The sequence below is a fragment of the Dermochelys coriacea genome, chromosome 1 (genome assembly GCF_009764565.3).
Source record: "Dermochelys coriacea isolate rDerCor1 chromosome 1, rDerCor1.pri.v4, whole genome shotgun sequence".
Classification (NCBI taxonomy): Eukaryota; Metazoa; Chordata; order Testudines; family Dermochelyidae; genus Dermochelys; species Dermochelys coriacea.
In genome coordinates this window covers 36,797,695-36,822,742 of record NC_050068.2, presented here as the reverse complement: position 1 = coordinate 36,822,742, position 25,048 = coordinate 36,797,695, and the positions used below count along the sequence as shown (strand labels likewise).

At 41.3% G+C, this 25,048-nt stretch overlaps 1 protein-coding gene across 1 annotated transcript in view; it reads right to left on the bottom strand.

The window, feature by feature from the left end:
* The window catches only part of DDX10 (DEAD-box helicase 10), a 309,833-nt gene that overhangs the window by 261,158 nt on the left and 23,627 nt on the right, over positions 1-25,048 (bottom strand). Inside the window, exons 10-11 of the mRNA XM_038371539.2 lie at positions 9,268-9,369; positions 7,666-7,753 (exon numbers count right to left, since the gene is read on the bottom strand). Of these exons, the coding sequence (XP_038227467.1) occupies positions 7,666-7,753; positions 9,268-9,369 (190 nt within the window). The remainder of the gene's footprint in view (positions 1-7,665; positions 7,754-9,267; positions 9,370-25,048) is intronic.

Below are 25,048 nucleotides of genomic sequence, written 5' to 3'. Positions count from 1 at the left end.
TCCTATGAAAAACCTCACCCATGTCTGAGCTATTGAAGTCCTTAAATCATGGTTCAAAGACTTCAAAGAGCAGAGAAGCCTCCCTCAAGTCACCCATGCCCCATGCTACAGAGGAAGGCGAAAAACCTCCAGGGCCTCTCCAATCTGCCCTGGAGGAAAATTCCTTCCCAACCCCAAATATGGCAATCAGCTAAACCCTGAGCATATGGGCAAGATTTACATCACCACAGCTTCCACATCCAGTCATCTTCACTGTAGCTTTTCAGGTCACTACCACTGCTGCCAGCATAGCTGTCATAGCCTTCCCTCCTAAGCTCCTGTCAAGAAGGAAAAAAAACAAAAACAAAAACAAAAACAAAAACAAAACAAAACACACACACACACACACACACACACACACCCCAAAACACACCAAACTCCCCCTTACAAACTCCCACTCAAACTCCCTGTTTTCACCTCTGCTTGCTGGTTCCTATGCCACTGGCTGGCCGGTTGGCTGCCTTTATAGGTCTGCTGATTAGAGAAGCTCCCAATCAAGGTTCAGTGGTGATCAAAGGCTCTGTCTCTCAACACACTGCCCACCACCGAACTTTGTAAACTGAAACAAACCAGCAAGCAAGCAAACTCACTTTACTGCTAAGGAACACGGGTTTGCCTCCCTTCTCCAACAGATCTCCACTCAAACTCCCCTGTTTTGAGCTCTGTTTTTGGCTCTTGTGCTGCTGCTCTACAAAAGGAGGCCCAGACTGTTTTGATTTACAACAAAACCTGCCCTAGAACACTTTAGGGGCTACTGGAAAACTAGAACAAATAGAAACCAAACTGAGACGAGAAATTATTTTTATTCTGTTTAAAACCAACACATTTGGGAGAAATCATTTGCGATAATGATTCAGTACTTCTGGCCTTTCAGTTAGAGGGTAAGAATGTTTTCCATATCCTTATGAACCCCAAGAGATCATCCAACAAAACCTGATCCCTACTGGGGCCTCTAGATACTCCTACATCATAAAATACATAATTATTTTCTAAGGTAAAATGAGGAAGCAGGAGAAATTTTTACATCTGAAAGTAGCAAAAAACTCAAACCCATGTTTTCCCTTGACAGGTCGCTTTAACATGTGTGACAAAGCTCTGTCCTTGCCTCTGTGGGTCCCGTGTTTCCTGGCGGATTTTGCTAGCCTCAGAGGCTCACTGTGACCCTCCATGTAACCCTTCTTTAGACTGTGACCCTTGCCTCTAGCGACTGAGCCATTTTCATCATAAGCCAGTGAGGGAGGTGAGGAGAAGTTATCCTTCCTTGCACAGTCTCTGTTGTCTCCCAGTCTCAGTGATTAAACAAGGGGCAAAGGTCAGGGGAGGAGGGCAAAGCCCACCCTCTACTCCGGGCTCCAGTCCAGGGACCCTAATAGTATCAGCTATGGTAGCTGACCTTTTAGAAACATGACATGTACAATTCCCTGGGCTACTTCCCCCACAGAAGCCCTCACTTCCTCAAGCTTCACTTCACCCTTACCTCAGGACCTCCTTCCTTGTGCCTGATATGGTGTGTACTACTCAGCCTCTCCAACCGCGCAACTTCTTCCCACAGCTCCTGACATGCACTCCCACCTGACTAACTGGGAGGCTTTTAACTAGTTTCAGCCAGCCCCTGATTGGCTTCAGGTGTCCCAATCAACCTAGCCTTCTCCCTGTCTTCTGGAAAGTTCTTAATTGGCCCCAGGTGTCTTAATTGACCTGGAGCAGCTGCCATTTCACTTATCCTAGTATCAGGGATTTGTTTAGCCAGGAGCTAATATATCTATCTCCCACTACTCTTCCATAGTTCACGTATCCGGGCAGAGTTCCTCTGGGCGGCGTCCTCCGACTCCCTTGACGCCTTTGAGGAGCAGTGGGCGCTGTCCGGGGTTCTCTGCTCAGTGTCCCCGTCCGGTTCCCTTCATTTGACCCTTTGACCGCACTCCTATCCCTGTTATTTTATTAGTTGTCCCCTGGAATTTTTTGGGCATCTAGGTCCTGTGGATCCCCCTTTTAAGCTGGGGGGGGATCCTTTAGCAGTGGACGGGCTACACCCGCCCACTTCCCGGATCCCAATAAGACTACTCTTCCATAGCCATCTGGCCTTGCCCCTTCACACATGCTACTTTTTGTTATTGGTTGCACTTGTAGGTATGCCTAGAGTCAAAGTAGCACAACACTTCCTATTATAGGTCTCCATTTTCAATCACTCATTTTCCTAAACTATAAATTTTCAGGCTGAGATTTCCCATGACAGGTCTCTGAGCCCTTCTAGTATTTTTTAATTTTCAGCACAAAAAACAGAACTGTTGCTAAGAATGAAGTATGGGAAAAATACACTGTTTTTCCCATATTAAAATATTATAACCATTTCACTGACAAGCTCAAGCACCTCCAGGTTTTGGAGCAGGGATTTGAAATTTGGCAGTGTTTTTGCTCTGCTGACAGAGATGTGCCTTTTGGCATCCCCATAAACATCCATCCAAATCTGGCCAAGCTATGAGCCTCCAAAATCACCGTTCACACGATCAGTAGACTCCTGTGTGGCAGCTAAATTCTCTAAGGAGTCCAAATGCACTGGGCATGCTCTGTCCCAGAGTAGCAGGGACAGAGCAGGATTTTCCCTACAATTGCTCCCCTCAGTCACCAGGATCCATTGTGATACCAGAAACAAGAGCAGGGAGACTCGTGTGTTCTCCATGTGCACATTCTACTGGCACTCAGGTTGCGGGGGAGAAGCAAGAAGCATCTTGACTGGACCAGCATTTCTCCCTTTGGCTGCAACATGATACCTATTGATGGGATGTGGCGTGCAGAGGTTATGGGAAAGAATAAGGAGGACTGTATAAGGGAGAAGACAGAGGACCTGGTGTGATCCGAGGAACAGAGCCCCTGGCATTCTGAGGGACGCACACAGACTCTGATATAGAAAAAAATGGAGGACCCTACTATGGGGGGGGAGGTGAAGAGAGAGGGCATGAGGGACAGAGCCCTTGCTATGAGGGTGAGGTTGAGCAGTCTGCAGCAAGGCCCTGAAATAAAGGGGGATGAGAGGGTGGCACACGGGGAGTTCCTGGGGGCAAATAGAGAAATGCAAGCAGCCCCTGGAGTTGACAATTCGCTACAGAAGCAACCGAGTGTGGCTGAAGCTGCTAGCTGTACTAACCAAATGCCCAAGGCCCAATTTGTCCCCCCTTTCCCTTTCTGGTTTTCACATCTTCACCAAATCAATAGGGTTCTGACCCTTTGATGGATAGAACATTCTCTGAAATTCTGGAACTGACTGAATTCAGCATTCAAAAGTGATTGCATTACAGCAAAACATAGAAATGTCATCAAGATGAGAGTTTAAGGCTACAAAGGCTTGGCCAATTAAAATCACTAACTCCTAGAGGACCCAACTAAGATAAATTGCTAGGAACTAGGCATTGGAGATACACATAGTAAGAGACACTACCTGCCCCAAGGGTAAACAGACAAGAGACAAAAAGGGTGGGAGAGAAGTGTCATCTCCGTTTTCCAGATGAGGCACAGAAAGATTAAATGACTTCCCCAAGCTATTACATGAAATATGTAGCAAGACCATAAACTGAACTCAGATCTGATTTCGGTGCCTTAAGCACAAACCCATCATCCCTCTGAAGGCTTTGTTTTCAACACACACACACACACACACACACACACACACACACGTCACCATTTTAATTTTAAAAGTGATTCCTCTTAGGTTTCGAAGCCCATCTGCACCCACATTGGACTGCCAAAAGGGGAAAAAATGTCAGCCTGAACCTTTAATTAGCTGCTCCTGCTGTTTTAGCAGGAATGAGTGGATAATGCTGGCTGACATTTCTACTTTTTTGGTATTGCTTTCAGTCATAAAACTATTGGATGAATTCAAAGTTTGCACCATTATGGAGAATTAACACCAAGTGTCAATGCTGGATTATATTAATATTTCTATGATAATAGCACCTATCCTCCCCCAATCAGGATTGGGGTTCTATTGCCCCAATATAAAATTAGCCACAATTTTAAAACCAGCATTCTGGGTATGATTCCGAGGTTAAGATATCATCTGTGATACAGCCATTCCTCTAAAGAGCAGGAACAACTAGGCTCTTACACACATACATCCTGCGTAAATGAAGAGCCCAGGCCTGATCCATCTTTTTTCCATAAGTTAAAAATTTTGTATACTGACCCCATATACATATTCATCTCTAAGAGAGTATACTTTGATTTTACGTTTGTATTAAACACTATTATAAAAAACTAATAGAAATAGGATTAGCAGGATTAACAGGATAGCTTTAACATTAGATCCATCAGTCTGAAAGAAAAGCCCTTGTTTGACCTTGATCCATTGCTATTCTGAAGTGTTAAGACTTTTTCAACTCACCTAATTTAAATTTATCTCCTTTTAAAAAAAAAAAAAAAATCTTAAAAGAGCCAATGCAGAAGAAGCAATTGAAAGGGAAATGGTTTATTAGTTTTGTCAACCTAAGCCAAAGAACATTTATTTGTTCCTGCTCTCGCCCCTTCCTAGCCAGCTGTTTCATCATGTCTTAGATAAATTTATCTAACTGTAAAACAGAGTTACAGTTGCAGATGATCATGATACGCCACCTGGTATTTTGGTCTAAAGAATGCTTTGCCAAGGAGGAAACAAGGGGAAACTTGCACTGCCATTCCCATGTTACAACTAAATGTCTTAGGATTTCAGTCCAGAGCCATCAACCTGGCACCTTTCATAAACAAAATTACTTTTAAAATTGAACATTCAATAGTCAACAATGGTCATTTTAACTAACTAAAGGCTTGACCTCATTGTTGTTACTCAAGCAAAACTCCCACTAACTTCCATCAACTGGAAGGGGCAGAGAAAGGTAGATCAGAGGAGGAGTCAGAAGGGGGTGAGAAACCTGAAGAGCACTGACTGGAACTAAAACAAGGAGCCGGAGTGGGGGAGAGACAGGACTGGTAAGGGACAAACTAGAGGGAACAGAGCAGAAGGGGGTCACACTTGGAGTTGGGGGAGGGTTAAGAGTCTGTGCTCACTAGAGAACACTCCCTTCCACAGCCCGGAATTGAACATGAGATTCCTGAGTCTCACCATTCCTCTGATGTACACAACCATCTATGAAACCCATTTGCAAAGTGTCTCATCCCCCTCTAATGTCTTGTAGGTAGTAGTAGTAGGTTGTAATCCTCTATGATTTACTCTGCTAGCTCAAGTGCCAGAGGTCTGCACGGTGTAACTGAAGTTCCTGCTGATGATCTAAAGTAGGTGTCAATACGATGCCACATGACTGAATTTGTTTTTTCTTGTGTGCATGCATGATATCATTGTTAATTATATGATCACATGGACCCTGCCTCATTCAGAGCACAGGATGGATGGTGCTCACTTAAGGAGTAGCTATCCAATATTGTGCGTCCTCCTCATTGTTTATTGTGTGGCTCCATGCCTTATTCACTATTCAAACCCTGGTCTGAGATAGACTTGTTAATTTCTTCATGGGCTTTTCTGTGGCACTCCTCACTGTAGAATCTAAGTGTTTCACAAACATTAAAGAATTTATTTTCATAACACCCCTGTGAAGTGGGATGGTTTGGGTTGCCAATTTGAGACAACTAGGACCTGAATTTACAGAGTACTTAGCATTATATAGCACTTTATATATTCCAGCAGAGCCCCCACTGATTTCAGTTGCAGTTGAGAGTGCTCAGCACTTCTGCAAATTAGACCAAGAATCTCAAGTTAGGTATGCAGAAAATGAGGAACACAATTAGTGATCACCTGTAAAAAGTTTGGTTTAAGTGACTTGCGCACATCACAAAGAAAGTCTGTGGTACTGGCAGGGATAGAATCCAATTCCCCAGGGAAGCATTAAACTGTCTCAGCCATGAGACCATACTTCCTCTTCCTGCAGTCCCCTGCCTCATTCATCACACACCTTCCAACTTCTGCAACAAATGAGGCAGGAGTCCTGCAGACAGCCTCCTTCACTACGCAACCGGATTCATCCCCACACCACATCTATTCTATGGAAAAAATAGTATGTGATCATGAAATAAAAGACTATCATAATTCATACATACAAGGGGGCCAAATTAAGGTTGCATGGGCACTCTTAATACTGGCATTTCCTAACTGAGTTCTTGACTTTGCAATCTTAATATTTAACAGGTTTGGGGTTTGTTTGCTTGTTTGTTTTTGGTGTGAATGTGTAACATAAAGCAAGACCAAGATTTTAGGGGGTTCTATGTTCCATCAGAGTTTCTGGGGGAGTGGATGAATGGGGGCAATTAGGATGTGGGGTAAGTAGAAGGGTGGCAAGGCAAATTACTTCCTCCAAATGCCCTATCCTGATTATTAGGTTCCTGTCCCAAACCTTGCCTATATATCCAAATAAATACTCTTCCCCCAAACTCATTTAATACTTTTCCCCCAAACTCACTAAGAACTCACTTGGAGCTGCAGAGTCAGCGCTCAGGGCTAGGGCAGCATGCGGACACCCCCTCCCCAGGGGCTGCAGGAACATGCCAGCCACTTCCAGGAGCAGCGTGGAGTGAGGCCGGGCAGGAAGCTTAACTTAGCCCCACTGAGCTGCTGGTGGTGGCCAAGGGCCCCGGGCCCTCTTTAATCACCCGGGTCCCTGGGCAATTGTCCCCCCCGTTGGCAGGTCTGGCTGCAGCCCAGAAATCCCCAGTGCCTCAGCCCAGAAATCCTATCTAAGCATGGTTGAAATGCATGGTCCTGTCCAGGATGAAGTGCAGGAAGCCAGGACTGTCTCCTAAGGAATCCAGTGGTCCTAAGGGAGACCTAGGTTCAACTCCCTATTTCACCACAAACAATTTGTGCAATCCTGGGCAAGTCACAGTCCTTCTGTGCCGCAGTTCCCTACCTGTAAATGGTGGTTGTAATACTTCTCTGCCTCAGAGAGACATTAGGATAAGTACATAAAAACTGCAAGATGCTATGGCGATAGGGGTCCCCCCCTTAGATACCTAAGGCAGATGGACTAAAGGGATCGAAGGCACAGTCCTCCTTGTAGCCATGACATATGGATTTTTCCATCACTGAAGGGATGGATTACCCTGTACATCCAGGAGGTGCAACAATGAAAACCTTGATTAAAAATGTTGGCATTTGAGGTATAAAGTTATTTATATTTTTCAAAATTATATTGATTTGAAGACTACATTTTCTGGCCAAATTTAAGCTCAGCAGTCATATTTGCCAGTTTCAATAAGGTCTTTTTTTTTTTTTTTTAACTTTGATAACCAATTAGTATTTTTAACATGCTCTATATCAGCTCCCGGAAGAAAAGCCATAGCAGGAAGAAGTAGAAATGTATCTATGGTCCTTCAATCAAAAAAACTGTCAGTTAATTAAAGGAGAATGGAGATGGGATTACACACATTGTGGAAAAGAGGACAACAAAGAGAAGATTAAGATACTTGTCACAACTCCTAAAACAAGATGATTATTTTCCAGTGGTATCTAATGTTTTAGATTTAAAAATGATCATATTTAGCAGTTCTAAGTACATTTGCCTTAGCAACAGTTGGCAAGGCAGTTATTGTAAAAGTAATTCTATTTAACGAATATGTCTTCATAGGGCTGTGTTATAGACAACTTACCCTTTGAGCCCTCTCCTTTAACTCTTGATCTTGAGCTAAAAAAGCCTGCATCTTCTTTTGGACATCTACAAGCTTTTCAGGGTTGATCCTAGTTAAAAAAAAAAAAAAAAAAAAAAAAAGGAACATTCTTTTACCTTTAGAAAATACATTAAGAAGCTCATATAAGTTCCCAGAAGTACTTTTTCATTCCCTCTGTATTATTTTAAAATGCATAAAGCTATCGCTACTGTGAACAAGGTTTAACTAAAATCATGAGCATCAATCTCTTTAAATGAATAATGCAGGCAAAGCAAACAGGAACTCAGACCCTTTAACCAGAGAACAGATTGTTGAGATGGAAAAGATTTTTTTTAAACAAAGCCAAAATTAACATTAAAACACTTCTTCAATTTATAAAATGTAGAGAATGAACTCAGAACCAGAAAAAGAAATGTAATGTATTGTACTAATATTTTATTCCAAGATAGCACCCTTCACAAGTAGATCTCATAGCACTTTTCAGGGTTAAAAAAGACCCAATACCCCTGAGAGGTACCAGTAAAGTATTTCTCTATTATATCCATTTTATAGATGGGCAAAAAACTTAAGAATATTGAGATTAAGTGATTTAAAAGTATCCCAAGATCTGGACTTAATGAGATATGCCACACCTGCTTTGTTACAGCAGTCTCCATTATACTTAGTGAAGAGTATGTCAGTCACCCTACCAAGTGCTTTGCTTTTCTGTTTTCATTCAAGCTATTAATAGTTTGATGATTTAGTTTTTGCATTGCATTTCTTTTCCATCTACCTCTATTCCCCACCTCCTAGTCCCCGGCATCTGTACCTCCCAGGTTTCTGAATAGCACAGTTAGATATGCTTCAGCTAGTAGGGGAAAATGGTCTTTTGACAAACTTCACTATTTTACTCAAGAGGTTCTAGATCCAGATGACATTACTGTATGCCATCTGTTTAAGCAGCACTGTACAATAAATGATAGGCCCTGTTCTGAGGACCTTCCTATCAAAAATCGGACACTCTCAGTATAGTGATTAAGTCTGACTGGGCAAACAAAATTTTGATAAAAATCCTGTGCAAGAAATTACATATACTAACTTTTTCTCTGGTAAAGTATTGTTGCAATCAGTAACTCTGCTTTTTTTTTTTTTTTTTTGAGAATAAAGATCATATTAATTTACAAGGACTTCTGAGCTTTATTGAGTCACCGTTTTAAGTTCCACACTTCGTCAGAACAGGGTAACAGAAAGCTGCAGTGTAGCCAAAAATTATTTCCAGATTATACATATACCAACTCACTATAATTTTAGACAAAGGCTGAATAGTTTAGCAGTAAGCTCCAAGCAGGCATAAATACTAATTTGGTTTGTGCACGTAAAGGTATAAAACAAATGTTGTTATAAGGAAAATGTACGTTGATGCACTGAATCATTCACAGAAATCAAATTAAAGACATGGATAATGCAAGCTCTCCTTTCTTTATCCAACTGCAAGTAAAACATGCAGTTTAATGGTATCTTAATAAAGCAAGACGGTCACAGAATCATTATATACTACCTCTGTCAAAGAGGACTGAAATCACTCACTAAGCTTTGGTAACTTACTTGATTTCATTGACAGGTACTTTTCTTTGCGACAGTTGGTGAACCATGCCTTTTTCTTCAGAGGGAAGCAGTACTAACAAAGCTTCACCACCTTCTTTGTACCTGATCAAAAGAAGAAAAAGAAAAGCAAGGCTCTTTGACTAAAGGGTTTTAAAAAAAAAAAAAAAAAAAAAAAAAAAAAAACACACTATTCAAAAGGAATCGCATACAGCAAGTTTAACAAACCTTGATCCTCACAACAGCCCCAAGTAGCAGGCAACTATCCTCATTTTGCAATGGAAAAACACAGGCAAACAGGAGACATGATTTGCCAACATCACAGATGGAGTTAGTAGTAAAACTACGGACTGAACCCATGGGAGCTTGGCTTCCAGACAGAGATTTATGTCACTAAGCCATACCTCTCTGCACATGATGGATTTTTGTGGTTATCAAAGCTAAACCTTTTAATGAAATACACAATGTTATAGGATCCGGTTATTTGTCTCAGCTTTTAGACACTGATCATTCATAACATTAATTCACAACTACTTGAAAGGCCTGAAGGATTGGAAACCTACTACGGTCTCCATATGGGAGATGGGCGACACTTAGTAAGCTCAGCACATGTGTAGACTGTTGGTTGGTTTATGTATGTTTTCTCTGTACTACTTTTGCCTCAAGTAAAAGTACTGTGCTTTGTGAACGATAGCTGGTCACTCGTAAAGCCTGTCATAACCCTTGGGAGATAGCAGAATTGCAGGCCCTGGCCTAAAGTCAGACCTGCTGGGATTAGCACAGTGAGTTGCAAGGTAACTGCAAGAAACCTAAATCTCTGGTCTGAAGAGAAAAGGATGCAGGTCCCAGCCCACAGAGAGGTGATCGTGAAAGCCTGAGACTTAAAGGGGCACTCTTGAGGAGACCATGGAGGGGGCAGAGATGCAGTTAACCCCAGAGTTGTGACATATGATCATGACGGGATCACACTTGTGTGTGCTCCAAACGTATCTCATTCTTACTGAAAGAGACTAGTAGTGGGGAAGGATTAAGACCCTTGCTCTAACTTGTTTCCAAATAGGGGTTTTAAATTTGCTCCCTCAAAGAAAGGCTATTTAGATAATTCATCAAGGCATAATTGAAAGAAAAGCCTGAAAACAATAATGAACTGAAAGATACTAAATGCCAAACAATAAAAGCAGAGATTGATCGTCAGTATGAAAACTGGGTCCAGGATTCTCTCTTCGGTATATTTAATAGGTGTTTGGGATGCAGTCAATTTGGTAATTACTCAGATTTATGTTTGGTAGAAAGCTCAGAACTCCTACACTTCATTCTTAATGTCTCCTACTTGTTGGCTTCCTCCTTGGAGTAAGCCTGTGTAGCTTCCTATCTTATAACTAATTGGAGGGATGGGGGTATGTGGAGAAAGAAATAACTATCACTGTAATAAAAAAACAGTGTGCTTACAAATCCCACTAAGAGAGATACAATGATTAACTAGTGCCTCTATTTTTCAAATCTACCTTCACTGAAGCAAACATTAAACATATTTAATTCAACTGTGACAAAGAAGTTTAGAGACTAAACATAGTATCTACAGTGCAACAAGGGTGCAGATTACTGGGAAAATCCCTGTATAAGATCCCCCACTAAATACATGTTAGTCCAATTAAAGGACCAGCCAGCCTGTGACAGTGTAAGAAAAGCCAGGCTCAGCCTTGTCTGCAACTACCAGCTAGCCCACAGCAGATGCTGATATGGCAACTTAAGATAGTGACCCCAGCCATGAGAGGATCAGGAAAAGACCACTTAAACAGAACTCAACTCAGAGTGAGGAGACCCCAGAGAGAAGAGCCAGAGGAGTTCCCTCTCTGGGAAGGACCTGAAAAAGCCAGACTGAAAGAGACCCACAGGGAGCAGGGTAGGCTCATGTGGAAGAAGCCCTGAAATAGGTCCCACAAGCAGCAAGGCAATCACTAAGTGAATGTGACTGTCTCTGGAGAAGGGAAGCAGTGTAAGAAGCAGGGGAGCAACTCCGCAGGAGCAGATTAGGCTCCTGTGTGGGAAGCCCTGAGGTAAGGCCTCCAGGGATGAGGGAGATGCTCAAGGAAGCCTGCCAGGAGGAAGTAACATAGACGGTATGGAGAGCTTCAGTGTAGCCCAAGAAGGACAGAATTGTTTGGACTCTTAACTGGACCTTTTTTTACCCCAGAAGGGAGCTGAACTTTTGTGCGAGATGGTAAGAGGGCCAGGCCATGGAAGATGCAGAGTTAGGCCATCGCAGGGCCAAGGAAGTGGCCATTAGATAGCTCCAGAGACAAGGACCCCTTGCAACACCACCTCTAGGCACAAAGGGCCGCTACAGCGGTAAGGACAACTTATTACAGGTTTATTTCAGAAATGTATTGAACTGGGACAGAATCCCATGAATGCTAGTAAATAAGGGTCAACAAGGAAAAAACAATGTAATTAAGTAATTAGCTACCGTAAGCCAATAAGTAAATTGCTGCCACCAGCAGCAGCCCATTCATTCCTGTCCTTTTCAAAAAATTTTTTATTATAAAATTTCTCAACTGACATGTTTATCAAAACATTTATCACCTCTTCATCACAAAACATTTATCATCTATACCACCTATCCTGTGTTATCTTTTTTATTTTCCTTTGCCTTATTTTTATTCTCCTTCTATACTGGAGTATTTCTTCATCTATTGTTGAGTAGCTAGTTTGCCCTCTATTTTTTCCTATACTGTGCACTAGTTTTCCCTCTACCTCTAGCTCACTCTTACCACTTCTTCCATTCCAATATCTGTCCCTCCTTTCCCCTTCCTCATCTTCATATATACTTTTCTTCCGTTCTCCCATCAATTCCTCATTCCTCCTCTCACCCCATCACATTCTCTACTGGGTTTCACTATTGAGTCTCTCCTCAAACATATTCACTCTCCTCTATGAATTCTTTTCCCCAGTATCTCTCCCTTTCAAAGACCCCTCTCCTCAGATTCATTCTCTCATTCATTCTCACTCATTCATTCATACCTTGGCCCCCTATTCTCCAAAGGGCCCAAAAGAGGATGGGAATTAAGGAAAGGAGGTATGTGGGGTGAAGGGACTCTGTAGAAAAAGGGATGATATGATCTGATTTCCTATACATTTTCTCACTCAAAAGACAAAGAAGACTGGAACATGGAAAGGTGATATGTGGAATTCTTAGTTATGAGGACTCCAACAGTGATGAAAGGGGAAATCCGACGTTGGCTAGAGAATGGAGGTGGGGTGAGTAGAACTGGTTGAGCCAGCTTCTGGAACGAAGCTTTGTAGGCTCAGGCCAATAGCCATGGAGCATCAGGCAGTAAAGCTGATGGTGAAAGAGAAGTAGACAGTGAGAGGGAGAGAGGCGGCTGGTATATAAATATATTGTGGAGTGGGACCCATTCAATTCTAATCTAGAAGTGGCTATGGTAGTTGAGAATCTTGTTGTTTTCATCCAGATATATGACTGGCTTAGAGTCAAAAAGATAGGAGTGCTAGAGTGAATAAAGAGGACTCAAGGAAAAAACTTTTTCTAGGATAGCATTTAAATTTGCGGCCAAGTGGGTATGAATGGACACCCCCAGAGTCACTAAAAAGATCAGATGAAAACCATTAATTAGTCTTGAGACAGGATGCGGAGGGCCCACATTTCTCAGGAGAAAGCACATACAATATTTTATTTAGTAAAAACTGCATCCCCAAAAAAATAGTTTAAAAACTTTAATATCCAAAAGCAAACAGCATTATAAGTAACACAAATAGCAATTACCATAGTTAAGGTTGGCCAATGCTTTCCACTATAAACACGCTGTGTTCAGTTGCTTATAATTTTTTCAAAACTTTATTTGTTTGGACAGATTTTCTATGCTGGATATCTGCCTCAAGCTGAAAATTTGGGGAAAATTTCAGCAAAAATGGATCAAAATGAGATGTGGGGGAAATAGGTTGTTTTGCCCATTTTAAATTCTTACAACAGGTTCATTGAGATGCTCTAGTGCCTCTATGCTTTGAAGTAAAGACTTGACGTTTTCAAGTTGCAGCTCTGTTGTAAGGGACGGGTCATTTTCCATTCCTGTGAAAATTCATCCAGATTTAGCCCTCTGGAAATTTGTTTGCATATGCTCAGTAGAGATTTATTAGAGTTTGGAAGCTAAATCATCAGAAGATTCACCCTGTAGTGCATACAATCCAACCAAGGACAGTAGAGGTTGAGGATTTTCCATGCAAATACTCTAGCAGCCACAGGATAGTGCAGCATTGGTGCAGCAACTGAACTGGGAGACATTCTGGCACTTTGAATACACCCAAACAGCAAGCAGGAGGAGGTAGAATCAACTGGACTGGAATGTAGAAGGGTGAGGAACAGAAGGTGGTGGAAAGGGACTGGCAGCTGAGGTAGGGGAGAAGGCCTCTGAAATAGAAGGGGTAGCAAACAATATGTCCCAGGAAACTATAGGTTAGTTAGCCTCACACTGATCCCAGACCAAAAAAAAAAAAAAAAAAAATCAAAGATCAACTTGGGACTCAAAGGGGATAGTAGCATAATTAATGCCAGTCAACATGCTTATGGAAATCTGATCTTGTCAGACAAGCTTGATATCCTTTTTTGTTGAGATTACAAGTTTGATTTGACAAAAGTAACTGTTGGCATAATATATTTAGACTTCTGTAATACATCTGACTTCATCCCAAATTTCTTTATGATAACAAAATTAGCACTATGCAAAATCAATGCAGGCCATATCAAATGAATTAAAATTGGTTAACTGAAAGATCTCAAAACCGTTTTTAAATTAGGAACACCCAACAGTTGATGTTTCTAGTGAGGTTCTGGAATCTGTTCTTGTCTCAAGACTTATTCAATATCTGTATCAATGATCTGGAAGAAAACAGAAAATCATTGCTGGTAAAGATTGCAGATGACAAAATGATGGGGACAGATCATTTATACAGACTGACCAAGATTGCTTGGTAAGGTGAGACCATTTGAACAAGCAGTATATTAACAGCTAAATACAAGGTCATACATCTATGAACAAAGAATGTAGGTCATGCTTAGAAGATAAGAGACTGTATCCTAGAAAACTGATTCTGAAAAGGACATGTATATCATGGTTAATTTCAAAGTCATGGCTCAAGTTCAGCTGTTTATCCATCAACTGAACATGTGCTCCCAATGCAATGTTGTAGTTAAGAGGGAGAACATGATCCTTGGCTGTATAATCAACTAAGAGCAGCATTGGTGAGAACATTACCTGAAAACTGTGTCCAGTTCTGCCATCCTGACTTCAAAAATAGTGTAACAAAAAATGGAAAGAGTTATACAAATTATTTCATATCAGGAAAATACGCCTTATATGACAGACTTATGAAGGTCAATCTAGTAAATTTATCCAAGAGAAGGTTAAAAAGTGATTTGATCACAGTCTACAAGTACTATATGGGAAAGATTTCTGATGGTAGATGGCTCTTTAATTTAGGGGACAAAGATATAAGAAAATTGCACAGACTACCTTAATTCTTGCATTTCCTAACTTTTGAGTTCTTGACTTTTCAAAAGTAACGTTTTAATGCAGTTCTTTGTATATAATAACTTTTAAGCTACAAACAACAGCAGTGCCAAACACACTGTATAGTAAATAAGTTGCCTTTCCACAAACTAGAAATATATAGAAGGTGAAAAGCACACTGTGGAAATGTTATTAAAAGCAAGCGTTAAAACTTGGTCTCCAAAGATTATGATTATTTCAAAGTTTAAATTAAATCTTATAGACCCTTTAGGCAGGGAAATAGTATTAAAGCTAAGAAAAGAAAATCACATTAAGTTAGACCAGGAATATGAAGAAAGGTCTTCAAGTGAATTTTTTTTTTTTGGTTTTTGCTTCTTTGGTTGGTTTTGTTTTACTTGTTATTACTAGGAAGAAAAGCAATATTTAAAATATTTCTCAGCATCAGGGGCTTGAGACATTCAAAGGGATTAAAAGAAATTAATGACTATTGCTAGGTTCTAATCATTCACTTAAGCAATTCTCCATACTTCTTTACACCTAATTAAGTTTAGGTACACACAAAATATTTCTATTGGCTTTTGAAAAGCCTGAAGGGACTGTCTTATATTGCAGATTGGAGTTAAACTAGCCCAAAAACTGTGAAGTAACTGAAAAACAGACAGGCAAGCACTGGGCTGCTGTGCTTCCTCATTGCAAAACATGAAATCTAAAACAAAACAAAGAGTCAAAGCTTTGGGTAAACTGAAAACTAAATGATTTGAAACACCATCTGGAAGATTTTGCATCTGTTTAGATTCTTCATGGTGGTTTAGCTGCAAAGACGACAAGCCAATAGTAAAGGAGCTTTATTTAGACAAATATAGACTTGCTTCTCAAGAAGAGATTAGCTATTTTCTCCTCAAGTGACAACAAACATGTTTTAGAAGACTATTGGTCTGCACCATCACTACACTTAAAAGGTCCCCTGTAAATTCAAATATGGAGCTTGTGCTTTTTTTTTTTTTAAATGATGTATAAAGGTGGCCTGAAAGTTTCTCTCTCAGAAAAAGCTTTTTCTGCTTGCTTTTTTATGCTAGAAATGTGTGTATTCTAGACCTCAGAAGACACTATGGAAAATAGCTACCTGCTATTGACCTCACAAGAGGTTAAAAGCTGTCCCAATTGACCAAATACCCTTTCTTTTCTCCAACTGTTTAAAACTCCGTTTTCCCATTAATGCCTATTTGACTCCAACACTTGTGCGGGCGGGGGAAAACTATCTGTAGATCTTCAGCTACTGGTACAAATGATCACAATACCTATCCTTACGAAGTTCTCCAGCAAAGCCAGAGGAAAGCATTCCTGACATTAAAGGTAGATAAATAAGAAAATAAAAATACATCATGAAGCAGCAAAGAAAATGTCAGCCCCAATTTTTTAAAAAGCCTCTTCCAGGTCACCACTAGTACTTCTCTAAAGAAAAGAAACAGCGTCCTTTTCTGATTCGTGTTGCCTGCTGCTTCCAATCTGTACACCCTTACCAAAACCAAACAGTTGTTTTGGATCACCAGACCAAATATTAGTGTTTTACCAATGGAGGTATTTGTTAAGCAACACTCCTCTAACACAGCTGCTTTGTACATGGAATTTTCAACTAAAACCCAGGGCATTCTTAATAAATAAAATCAATTAATTTGATCTGTGTACCAACTGGTACGTGATACTTATGTTTACATCATTTTGAGATTATCTGAAGGGCCCAGAGTAGATCTCACTTTAGTATTGTGATTTTATGATAGTTTCCTTATACACAACAAGATACTATTAACCTTGATTTTTAAAAAAGGAATTGTTTTGGCTACAGCAAGTCTTCAAAAACCAGATCTATGCAACTTTTGTGTACATTTGTCTTAGTTACTCATTCCGAATGAGATGAGTCTGCTTGCCTGAATATCTATTCGTCATCAACCGAGTCTTTAAACTAACAGCCAGAGAAGCAAGGTGACATAGAACTTCACTAATCCTGTTCTATTCTATGGTAACTGGAAACATGATAGAGAAAGAAGCTGCCTCTGAACAGGGGGCAGAAAGGGATGGCTGAGTCAGGAAGATCCTATATCGGCTACCGTCTTTTTTTTTTAATTGAGAGAGAGTTTGGTGCTCATGAAAGAGGATGCCCTCTATGCACCAAAAGAACTTTGTGGAGAAGCAGTTCTGTTTTCCTACACCATGAGCCTGAGGAACCACACCTCTGAGTGCAAGTGGATAATTTATTGCCCACACTCAGGCTTTAACTTTTCTGCTATGTCCATCAAGGGGTGGCAGTTAGTGCCAAATGTAGAGCCACTGTCCATGATAGGGACCCCTGTTCACTGAGAACTGGATTGAGATCAAACTCTTTTCACTTGGACCACATGGTCAGATACAAAGAACAGGAGTTCTTGTGGCACCTTAGAGACTAACAAATTGTCAATACCAACCTGAGCTAGAGTTGTACCCAAAACAATAGGTAAAAGTTTTATTTACCTCTTACTGCCCCAAGCCAGACAGTACCACTTCCTATTCTTAAAGCTCACATACTGCTATACATGTCTGTTTTTACATTAGCAGAGAGAGAGTGAAGATGATAAAAATGTATCAATCTTCCTAGGTAGCCTCACCATTCAGGTCAACAAGCCATCGGAGGGAAGGTGGACAGAAACCCTAGGACTGATCACCTTGGGTAGAGGAAGTCATGACATACAGGCCACTCCAGCCTTTAATTATCCCTGCACCTGAAGAAGGTCCGCTAGTAAGAAGCACTGTGCCAGCAGAATATCACTGCGGCTGCTTGTTACCCTGTGTGAACCCTATTTGGTATGGAGAAAAAAAATCTGTTTAATGTTATCAAACCAGAGGGAGTTTACTGCTTCAGAGATCTTACCAAATTGGGACAGAGTGATGGATAAACCACAATTCCTGCAGTAAGGAAGTTGGTAGCAGTGCTGTATGATCACAGCAAGAAAGAAAAGGAGACCCCCAGAGACTTGAATTGCTTGTGCCTCAATCTAGCCATCAGAAAGGACAAGTCACAGGGCAAATTCCCACCACGTGAGGACAGTTTTGAAGAGCATGTCAAAATAGCATCTTGGCAAACAAAGATTTGGATAGGTAGACCAGTTAGCCGACCAGCACTGCACTATGGATGGAAAAATGTGAATCATTAACTACTCCCCATATTCTTCAAGGGCCCAATGACATCTGAGCTTGCACAAGACCTTCTCTGTGCTTGTACCAGTAGGGTTCACTGCACAAACAACTGCATCTGTAGTCAGAACAATTCTCCCTGCACAGAACTGCCAAAACAATGAAGACTGTGGTAACCCACGTACTCAGAGATCATGCTAAACAAGATGATGATAATAATGATGACTAGAAGCGTCACCAGAGTTATTACATTTCAATACCCTCTGTACAAAAATTATTAGATTTTGTTTTACCCTTTACATCATCATTGTGATGTTTTGAGGTCATAAAGAAATCCAATTTTATGTCTTGAAATAATACACACACAGCCATTAAACTAAGCGAGCATTTTAACTAGTTGATGGAGTTATTGCTTACCCCCGTTTCTATGATAATGGCACCACATGATGGCTTGACATCATATCTCATCTTAAATGTAGACATAATAAGCTTTCAAATGATTCAAAATGTGTTTCCTGTAGAGAGAGTATATTAAGTCGACCAAATTGGTGGTGTCTGCTGCTCACCTAAACTAAATAGATAATTGTTAAGTCTGTCATTCAGCTGCTGGCTCTCACTGAGGAAGTTTCTTCCTCACTAGTTGAGATTGAGAAGATGAGGGGGCTTTTCCAATGGGTCTATACACCCTGCACCCGGTGTTTTAAAGTACATCAAGATATGGACCACACATTTTTTGTTCTAACTCTACTCCAGTCCTGATCGTCTCCACATGATGCTCACATTCTTGTATCATTAACCAAAGAATTTTATTGGCAAACACTTGTCAAGTTGTAGCTTTCTGGCAGAGGGCATGTATTTTTTATTTTTTTAAGACCATATCACATCCTCTTCCCTCTCTTCTAGGCATGGAAGTACCTTTTTACATTAACATCCCCGTTAGGAGAATCATCCAACCAGGTTTCATTTCTGCCACTAGATCATAATCCCCCTTTATTTAGTTATATAGTAGAGTCTTCTTTCTTATGAACAGACACACATTAGTCAGGAGAAAAAAAATGGACAAAAGCATACCACAGCTTACACCAACCTTATCAATAAATTGAATATAAAGGTCACTGGGGCCTCCAGTCTAGTTACTAAGCAATCTATTTCCCACAGCAGCTGTGTCCATTCTACTGTATTGAAACAAATACTTATTTACTCTTTATTATAGTTTTCCAGGGTGGCATTGTGTCAGTGGGTAATTATGACCATAGCCAAGTTTATATTTTAGTGTGTTAGAACATCATTCATACCACATCATTAGAAAAATATTGTAATGGTAATAGTCCAATTGGATGCAACTGCAGGACAATGTCAGAATTGTAGCTGGGCTTCAGAACGTAATTGTAAAGAGGAGGGTTAAATAATATGAATTGTGAGTTAAATATGCAGTGGTGAGGGGCATTTCTTGTGACCTCTGCTGGCAGCTATTTTTTTAAATATTTTTTTAAGTTAGGACAATGAATTGAAGACTGCAATGTAATATGAAATATGGACTAAATACTACAGTAAATCAATGAAAGCACTTCAAACAAGCTTTTAACCTAATAAATAGTTAATTATGCAAGGAGCTGCCAGCTTCACAATTTGACTATGCAGGTAATCCAGATCCCAAGAAACACATCCCATCTCTGGATTAAAGACAATTATTTTTCACATTGAGGGGGGAAAAAAAATTAAACTTTGCTGAGTTATCCAAAACCTTAAGTGTTTAGTCAGAAAATGTTACAACAGGGAGGGGCTTAATTACACAGCTTCCCAGTGACCATGATCCAGAGGGATATATTTCCTGACTGCCTGAAACTATTGTCCAATCATTTTCCCCTAAAAACAACCATATGGCACCAGCAGCTCCAAACTTTTTAATTAATGGGACTAAACTGCTTACCGTTATCATATTGTCTTGTCCAATAGAAAATGGACAGTGGAGATTTTTAATACAAGATACATTTTCAGGATACAAAGTGAGAGTGTAACAAAACCAAGGCAGACTATATATAGTTAGATTATTTGATATACAGTACACACGCACAAAAATATATCCACCAAAGAGCATGTTGGCTTCCTCCAGAGCCACTGACAAACACCAGATCTCTCTCTGAGACTTATCCAAAGCTCACGGATGCCAAAAGAAAGACTCCCAATGACTTCAAGGGGCAATGGATCAGGTCCTAAAGAAGTATTTTACATTATGTGCACATGCAACATGAGGCTCCAGACTTACCCTGAAACTATTAGAATCCCTACAGAATGGATTATTCTACTCTGTCCTCCATTTCACCTTTAATGTCTTAAAAACAACTCTTGGTGCAGAAAAGCCAGACTTCGGTAAGAGTTTTACAGGCTTTTTTGGTAAAGGAGTTTTACAGGCTTCCCTTTTTAGGGAAGAAGTGGATTTATTTAAAGTCAGCTAGTAGCAATAGTATGCTAAGCACTAAATACAGAAACATGTCCACGCACTGAATAAACTGGAAAACAAAGCAAAGCAGTTTTTTTCTCCCACTATTTTTGAAAAAGAAATCAAAGTTCCTGTAAACCAGTCCTTTTCGTACCATTCTACTTATCAGTTAAGTAACCTTTGTATGGGATTTCTTTCACTCACATGTCCTCTTCATGCCACACAATGTGTAAAATTACATTTTTTTAAAGAAAAAACACATACAATAAAACTTCAAATATGAAAATTAGTTTCTGCTGTCCCCTAGTGGCATTGCATTTGGTTTCACAAACCTCATCAAAACACATTTTCAAATCAAATGTAGGTTCCATGGATATACATGGCATACATCAAAAGAAATTAACAGCCAGAGGAGTTAATTTCACAAAGAAATCTGCCAGCAGATCAAGGGATGTGATCATTCCCCTCTATTCGACATTGGGGAGGCCTCATCTGGATTACCATGTACAGTTTCGGGCCCCACACTACCAGAAGGATGTGGAAAAATATCGGAAAGCATCCAGTGGAGGGCAAAAAAAATTAGGGGACTGGAACACATGACTTATGAGGAGAGGCTGAGGGAATTGGAATTGTTTAGTCTGCAGAAGAGAAGAATGAGGGGGGATTTGATAGCTGCTTTCAACTACCTGAAACAGGGTTCCAAAGAGGATGGATCTAGACTGTTCTCAGTGGTAGCAGATGACAGAACAAGGAGTAATGGTCTCAAGTTGCAGTGGGGGAGGTTTAGGTTGGATATTAGGAAAAACGTTTTCACTAGGAGGGTGGTGAAACACTGGAATGCGTTACCTAGGGAAGTGGTGGAATCTCCTTCCTTTGAGGTTTTTAAGGTCATGCTTGACAAAGCCCTGGCTGGGATGATTTACTTGGGGATTGGTCCTGCTTTGAGCGGGGGTTGGACTAGATGACCTCCTGAGGTCCCTTCCAACCCCGATATTCTATGATATTCTGGTTTGTGAAACCAAATATCCACAAATATTTCATACAGTATTTGCTTAGACTGTTTGAACTAAAACCCACAGGAAACACAGGACTCTTCAGATCTTAAAATCCATATATTTCTGAAAGCCTCATGAAAAGCCTTTTGTCACATTATAGAGGATATTTCCACAGTATTTTCATTATTTTAAAATTTATTGATTTGTCCAGACTTTAAAGACTTATCTACAAAATGCAACTAGCCAAAACATCCTCTAGTAACATTAGATACAAAGCAGCACTCCCTTTCCACAGAAACAATAAACCCACTTTCAAGTTAATCAGACTGAAAAAAAGATACACCAGCCTCACTATAAAGTAAAAGCGTTCTTGCATATCTCCTGATTTTTATTTTTAGTTGTGGGAGGTGATTTTATTTTACCATGGATCAAAGATGCAGAAAGTTTTTTCTTCTTGACTTAAATATATTTATTTTTCTATAACAAAATAGGATTTCAAAAGTAAATAGTATCCTGAAAGCCAGTTTTAATTACAGCTGACACACAGGCTCCTAATTAGCTGAGATATTTAATTTTGCTTTCATTCCTTGCAATTATGAACTCTCATGGCCCATGAAACTTTCTAATTATCTCTAACCTCATTAATGATTACTATTAAAATGCAGTTTAAGTTTTATTAATGTTTCCAGAGACAACGTAGGCTTCTCACATACTAACACCATCCTCTGAATATAGCTGAAGTCTCCTGCTCAACAGTTAGAGATGGTAAAAAAAAAAAAGCCACAAGTGTTTTACTAATCAGTCTTATTTGAAATTCAAAGTGCACAGCATGCATCTTAAGTTAAAGCATCTTCGCAATTTATTTTCTACATTTTTTCCCAGTTTATTCCCAATATGTATGTTTCTCTAGACTGTTATTTCTGGCTCAGTAAGCATATCTTTTACAGGAGCCATGAGAAAAAACGGTTACCTACCTTCTTGTAAATGTTGTTCTTTGAGATGTGTTGTTCATGTCCATTCCAAGTAGGTGTGTGTGCACTGTGTGCACAGTTGGAAGGTTTTTCCCTTAGCGGTACCCATCGGGTCAGCTGTGGAGCCCCCTGGAGTCATGCCTTCATGGCGGTATATATAGGTACGGCTACGTTTATGTGACAGAGGTCATGGAAGTCACGAATCCGTGACTTCCAGAGACCTCCATGACATTCTCTGCTTCAGCCCAGGGGCAGCAGGACTGCAGCTGGCAGCCAGCTTGGCCCTGACAGGGTTCCGGTGACAGCAGAGACAGGTGGCCCTCTGCAAGGTTCCAGTGACAGGTGACAGACTCCTAAGGGGGCCCTGCTCAGAGTTCCAGCGATGGATGACAGCCTGGGGAGGGGGATGCCTCGGGCAAGCGGCTGGGGGTGTCCCATTTTCTCTTTGGGAAATATGGTCATCCTGTAGCTCCCAGCCACCATGGGGGGAGGGTCCCCCCCCGCAGCTTCCAGAGGCAGAGGGGGAACCCTATAGCTCACAGCCAGGTCACGGGTTCCATGAATTTTTGCTTATTGCCTGTGACCTGTCCGTGAACTATGGAAAATAACTAATTTAATAAAAATAACCATGAAAAAAAAAAAAAAAAAAAAAAAAGAGAACCTGCCGCTTCTTCAGTTCCTTCATGCTGGAAACTCCAATAGAGGGGAAGGCGGGTGGGTGTTGGAATGGACAAGAGCAATGCATCTTGAAGAACAACTGTTTTTTCTTCGAGTGACTGCTCATGTTGATTCCAAATAGGTGACTCCCAAGCCTTACCTAGGAGGCAAGGTCGGAGAGTTCACGGAATTGCTGATTGAAGCACCACTCTGCCAAATGCTGTATCGCCAAGGAGGCCTGCACCCTTGTAGAATTTGCCGTTAGCGCAGGTGCAGTATCTTTGCCAATTCATAACTTGCTCAGATACAGGACATGATCCATGACTAAATTCTTTGAGAAGGCACCAGGAGACCCTTCATCCTGTCTGGTACTGCGACAAACAACTGGTTTGACTTATGAAACAGCTTCGTGCACTTGATATAAAAGGCCAATGATCAATGAACATCCAAGAAGTGGAGTCTTTGCTCCTAACTTAGCGTGTGGCTTAGGTAAAGACAGGGAGAAAAAACGTCCCGATTCGCATGAAACAGAGACAACCTTCGGGAGGAAAAGTTGGGCGAGGCCTAAGCTGCACTTTGTCCTTATAAAAAATGGTGTAAGGAGGGTCAGAAGTTAGGGCCTTAAGCTTGGACACTCTCCTAGCCGATGTTACTGCGACCAGGAATGCCACCGTCTAGGACAGAGTAATGAGCAAGTCACTCGGGGCTTGAAGGGGGCGCCCCCATTAGGCTTGAAAGAAACAGACTAAGGTCCCAAGCCTGGATCGGCTGCCTAACTTGTGGGTACAATCTGTCAAGACCTTTAAGAAACCAACCAACCATCAGGTTGGCAAAGACTGATTGGCCAGACACTCCTGGGTGGAATACCGAAATGGCGTCTAGATGAACCCTTATTGACGAGATCGACAGGCCCTGCTTCCTGAAGTGTAGCAGGCAGTCAAAGATGAGAGGTATTGGTGCCTGCATCGGAGGGGTGTGATCCTGCAAACACCAGATCGAGAATCTCTTCTACTTGGCCAGGTAGGTCCTGGTGGAGGGTTTCATATTGCCAAGGAGAACTTCCCTAACGGGCTTGGAACACATTAGTTCTACTGGGTTTAACCATGAAGCTTCCAAGTTGTGAGGCTCTCTCCCTGAAGATCTTGAGCAGAACCTGGTGGACGAGGGGGAAAGGTGGAAACACGTACAAACAGGTGGTCTGTCCAAGGGAGGAAGAATGCGTCCGTGAGGGAGACTGGACTGTGATTCTAGAAGGAGCAACTTCCTGTTGCTTTTTGTGACGAACAGGTTGATCTGGGGAACTCCCCACTTTTGGAAAATGCTGTTCGCTACGTCCGGGCAAATGGACCACTCGTGGTTGTGGAAGGAGCTGCCGAGATAGTCCACCAGCTCATTCTGAGAACCCAGAAGGTAGAATGCTTCCAGGTGAATTGAGTGGGATATGCAGAAGTCCCCAGTTTGAGAGACAACCTTCCTGACATGGGGGAGAGGAGCAAGCTCCATCCTGTTTGTTTATATAAACATTGCGGTCATATTGTCCATGATCACCGCCACACATTTCCCTTGCAAGCAGGCCTGGAAGATCTGGCATGCCAGGCGGACTGCTCTCAGCTGCTTGACGTTGATGTGAAGCAAGAGCTTTTTTTGTGTCCGAAGTCCCTGGGTCCAGAATTCTCCCTGATGAGCTCCCCACCCCAGTGCTGACACATCTGTGACCAGGAACATGTAAAAGTTGCCATAAGTCCAAGGAGTTTCAAGCAATTTATCGAGCGGGTGCCGACAAGCCAAAGGGGAGGACCGTAAACTAGTAATGGTTGTGGTTCACTACAAACCTGAGAAAGCCTCTGTGGGCTGGAATTATAGATACATGAAAATATATGTCCATTACGTTGAGGGCGGCGTACCAGTCTCCCGGATCCATGGATAGGATGACAGCAGCCAAGGAGACCCTGTAGAACCTCAGCTTCTTCATGAATCTGCTGAGGCCTCACAGGTCGAGGATGGGTCTGAGACCCCCTTTGGCTTTGGGGA